Below are 4,975 nucleotides of genomic sequence, written 5' to 3'. Positions count from 1 at the left end.
TCTCTGGCAAGATGTTCTGCTCCTGAATCAGCTGAATGGGTCTTGCCTCTAGCCTCTTTGCAGGGAATTCTGCTGAAGAGTTCCTCACTGGGCCTGCACTTGGGTCAAATGAAGATCCGCAGGCCCTGCGTCGTCTCACTCACTCACTGGGCCTGCGCTCTGAGTCTATTTAGGATCCGGGCCGGCCCTGGACAGTCTCTCTCACTCTCTGGTCCTGTGCTCTGGGTCTATTCAGGATCCGCGGGCCCTTGGTCGTCTCACTCCCTTGCCGGGCCTGTACTCTGGGACTATTCAGGATCTAGCAGCCCTGGGCATTCTCTCTCACTCTCTGGCCCTGCGCTTTGGGTCTATTCAGGATATACGGGCCCTCGGTCATCTCTCTCACATGCCGGGCCTGCGCTTTGGGTCTATTCAGGATCCCCTAATAATTGTTTATTATTCATTCTGTTACTGTTAATTTTTATTTCAGTGAGCATTGTTTTTTCTTTTTTTTTACTCCGAATGCCTTCAGGGCAGGTTTAGCTGGCTGGAGTTGTGGGGATCGAACTACAGCAACCTGTGGCTGACAGCTTTGTGGAAGCAGCCACTTAAAGAACTGAGCTAGAGCCAGGCCCTAGCTTGAAGAATTTTAGGGCTGGCCAAACAGCTCAGCAGATTAAATTGCCTGCAAGCAGGCTCAAGGGCCAGGGGTTCAATCCCAGGGCCTGCCATGCCAGCCCTGTCCCCAGGATGCACTGAGACAGCAATTGAGACTGGGCACGGTGGCGCTACCCTGTAATCCCAGCTCTTGGGAGGCTGTAAACAGGAGGATCACTACAAATTTGATCTCGTAGTGAGACCCTGAACACCCTGTAGACCCTTCCCTAAAATACAAAAACAGAATTTTAAACCAAAGTGGAGATACGTATCATTAATTATAAGGGAGTATCTATATATAAATTTATATAAACACATATAAGTGGACATTGTTTAAAGTTAGTTTTTCATGAGCTAGGTTTTTAAATAGAAAACAAGTCAAGTGGTGTAGATATCTTACTGGTGTAGATACTGCTGACTCATTGATAGATTAATAAAACAAATGGAAGTACTGATACTGACTCTTGATTTTCTAGCTCTTTTTCTACTTGTGTATTCTACCAGGAGAACAAATGATAGATTTGTAGAACACTTTTAATTTCTCATAGTATACTTCAGTAGGCAGTTTTGGGCTTAGCTCTGTTTCATCTGATGATAGTATATCAGTGCACAAAGCTCATTGATTTCTGGAAATGAGGAGAGAAAACATACTAATTATCAAATGAGATGGCAGTCATAATGTAAAGTTAGTATAATGAATTTGATTCCTGCTCAGAGGTAATTTTGGAAATCTTTATTCTTTCTATTTTCGTATGTAGAGATTGTCTATGGAAGTTTTTCTTTCCACCTGATTATCAAGTTCTGAAAGTTTCTGAAATTGCACAGCCTGGAAGACCAAGACAGATCCTTGCTTTTGAACTGCGAATGAATATTATTGCAGATGCTACAATTGACTTGCTATTTACTAAAAATAGGGTAATTATTATTAAAAAATACAGTAGAAAATGGTGTTTAAAATTTGAATGTTTTTCAGAGTACATACTTCTTGGTGATTAACCTTGCACTTGGATTCATTTCCATGAGCTTCTTCCCAGTGCCACCAAATAATTGGATAAATCTTACTTTCATGCTATTATTAAATGGCAAATAATGAAAAGAAACCAATAATAATAAACCATGCTGTATTCTCATTTGTTTTGTCTTTTATACCTAGCTAAATTGTTTTAATGTAATTTTGGTAGTTTGAGCTTTTGTTTTTTGCAACAAAATATCTCATACTATTGAAAATTGTATTTCTTCTGTGATAATAACTAAAAAAGATGATGGGAATATAATAATGCATTGTTTACATGAATTTATTTCTCTTGTTAGGAAACAAATGCAGTACATGTAAATGTAGGAGCTGGCTCATACTTAGAAATAAATATTCCAATGACAGTTGAAGAAAATGGTAAGCTGTAATCATTTTTTATTTTAAATGATTAATGATTAATATATAATTATAGTTAGTCCTGTTACATTCATAGATTTTTTTTCTTTATGTTTCTTTTTCTTAATGGTATTAGGTGTCAAACCCCAGGGCTCATGCATACTAGGAAGTTTTTAGTTCTCAATTTTTTATTTTTATTTTTTAAAATTTAAATTTAATTTTTTAATTTGATTTTTAACTGATACATGCAAACATAAAATTTTACCCATCTGTGGGAAACCACATGATGTTTTGATACATGCATACATTATGTAATGTTCAAATTAGGGTAAACATATCTATTTCTTCAAACACTTAATTTTTCCTTGTAAGAAAAGCATTCAAAAATCCTTTCCTCTAGCTTTTTGAAATATACAGCATATCATTGTCTGTAGCCATGTTGCTTTGTAATAGCGCATCAGAACTTCCTACTCTTGCTTATCTATAACTCAGTCGTCATTTAACAGTCTCTTCCATGCCACCTGCTTTCCTGGCCTCTCCAGCCTCTTGTAATGACCCGTGTGCTCTCAACTTCTATTGGGTCAATATTTCAAATTCGATATATTAGTGAAATTGTGTGGTACTTATCTTTCTGTCTGGCTTATTTTGCGTAACATGGTGACATCCAGTTCCATCCATATTATCACAAATGGCAAAGTTTCATTCCTTTGTATGGCTGAATAGTATTCTATATGTACATTTTGTTTATTCATTCACCAGTTGATGAACAGTTTGGTTGTTTCCATTTGTTGGCTATTGTGGATAGTGCTGCTGTGAACATAGAGATGTAGATGCTTCTTTGACATTCTGACTTAATTTCATATATATATGAAATTATATAATATATATACATATATATTATATATATGTATATATATATACACACACACACATATATATATATATATATATATATTCAGTAGTAGAATTGCTGGGTGATCTATTCGTAATTTTGAGGAATTTCCTTACTATTCTCTATAAAGGCTGTACCAATTTACATTATTGCTAGCAGATATGGGTATATCTAGATGTTTTCATGTGCCTGTAGTTATTAAGTTGTTACAAAATTGAATTATTTAACATACAGAGAGAATGACATTTTAATCAAGTTAGGTCACATAATTCTGTTCTTTTATTATATCCCATACATCTCTTGTAGGATTGAGCATTATTTGCTTAACATACATTTTTTCTGTTGCACTGCTGCACCTGTGAGAACAGGTGCTGAGTAATTCATAGGGACTCTCTAGTGCTGAACTCAGTAACTGTCAGGTGGACAGTAACTGATTACCGATAGGCTTTGTTTTAGATGTTAATATCAGTAGATCTTGTGATGATCTAAGCTGCATACTTTGAAAAGCATAAGTTTAAGAGTGGAAAACATTTCATATTCAAAATCTTAAATAGTTCCTCCATAACTAGTTTTATCTGACCTAATACAGTATGAGTTCAATATGTGTTTGAAATTTGGAGATTTAATGATGTGAGTAAATACTTTTTGTTAAATTTATCAAATTATTATATAGGCTTTTTAAATCGCCATTTTTTCTATTTGCATTCTTATCCTACCCTTTTTTACATTTCTAGTTGAAAATAGTTGAAATGAAATTGTGATTTACTTACTCATTTTCTTGAGTATGACCAGAGTAGCAGCTTATCCATCTTTTACAGTCACTAACTGGCAGCATTACTGTTCATAAGTGTAGAAAATGTTTTGATATTTAGTTCTTACTTTGGTGCTAGTACTATAGGTGAAGTAGATAGGCAGAGGGATGTTTTGGTATGAGTTCATAGAGGAAGTAGGCAAAGGGATTGTTTTGGTGCTCATGTGTGAAGAAGCCAGAGATTCACTAAGTTCATTAGCTAACGTAAAGTGATATTGTTTGCATTTGTTTGTTTAGAATTATCTAAATAATTGAAAGTGGCTGAAAATAGAATAATGTATCTTTTCTCATAAATTTGTGGCTGGGGCTGGAGAGATGGCTCAGTGGTCTAAAGCACCTACTTAGAACAAGCTTAGCAAAAGCATCAGGGACCGCGGTTCAATCCCCCAGCACCACATGCCAGCCAGCCCTCCCCCCTGGTGGGCTGAGCTGGCCTCTCTCTCTCTCTCTCTCTCTCTCTCTCTCTCTCTCTCTCTCTCTCTCTCTCAAATAAATAAAATTTAAAAAAAAAAAGAATTATTTCAAAAAAAATAAATTTGTGGCTGTTTTGATGAAGAACTAAATATTATATTCATTTCAAAAAATAATCATACTGAATCTTAAAGGAGATGCATGAAATATTCTGGGCAGACACTTGGCAAGGAGCAACTTTTAAAAAGCCTTAATTGTAGTGTATAAAATCACGGAGGATAAAGGCAATTGAAGATTGTATAAAACTGCTAATGGCTCAATTAAAGATGTGCTTCTACCTTTTTAGAACTGATACTCGCATAGGAAATAACATTTATATACTGGGGTAAAGGGGGACCAGCTGAAGACTGAAACTGTCAATACTTTGATTATAGGTTTGTGGCATTTTCTGCATTCTGAGTAAGTAAAGGGTAGAGAAAGTCCAGTTATTTTCATAGGTACAAAGTGAGGTTTTTATAAAATGATTCTCTGCAGGGGAAGTGAACTGAGGACTTAGAAAAGAACATTGTATGATTCTAAACAAATAAATTTAAAATCTTTTTCAGGTTCAGGTGCTTGGAGGAATTAAAAGTAAACAGTAAAGCTAAAAGAATGAATATGAAACTAGCCTTATAATAATGAGTGAAAAATTAGTGTTCTTAGGAAGGAATGTCATCAAAAAAGGAAATATAATACTCAGATTTTTTCTGTTTTTGTTAAGAATGGCTGCATTCTTGGGAAAGTGTCATTACATGAGGAATGGATATTGCTTAGAAACTTTACTCAGTAGTAGAATTGCTGGGTGATCTATTCGTAA

At 35.4% G+C, this 4,975-nt stretch overlaps 1 protein-coding gene across 1 annotated transcript in view; it reads left to right on the top strand.

Moving 5' to 3' along the window:
• Window positions 1-4,975, top strand: part of Kiaa1109 (KIAA1109 ortholog) — a 231,795-nt gene that overhangs the window by 47,419 nt on the left and 179,401 nt on the right. The window contains exons 11-12 of the mRNA XM_004646167.2: window positions 1,395-1,551; window positions 1,948-2,026. Of these exons, the coding sequence (XP_004646224.1) occupies window positions 1,395-1,551; window positions 1,948-2,026 (236 nt within the window). The remainder of the gene's footprint in view (window positions 1-1,394; window positions 1,552-1,947; window positions 2,027-4,975) is intronic.

This window comes from Octodon degus, unplaced genomic scaffold (assembly GCF_000260255.1).
Source record: "Octodon degus isolate 3935 unplaced genomic scaffold, OctDeg1.0 scaffold00256, whole genome shotgun sequence".
NCBI lineage: Eukaryota > Metazoa > Chordata > Mammalia > Rodentia > Octodontidae > Octodon > Octodon degus.
The sequence above is the reverse complement of the archived record's forward strand: the minus strand, read 5'-3'. Positions and strand labels throughout refer to the sequence as shown.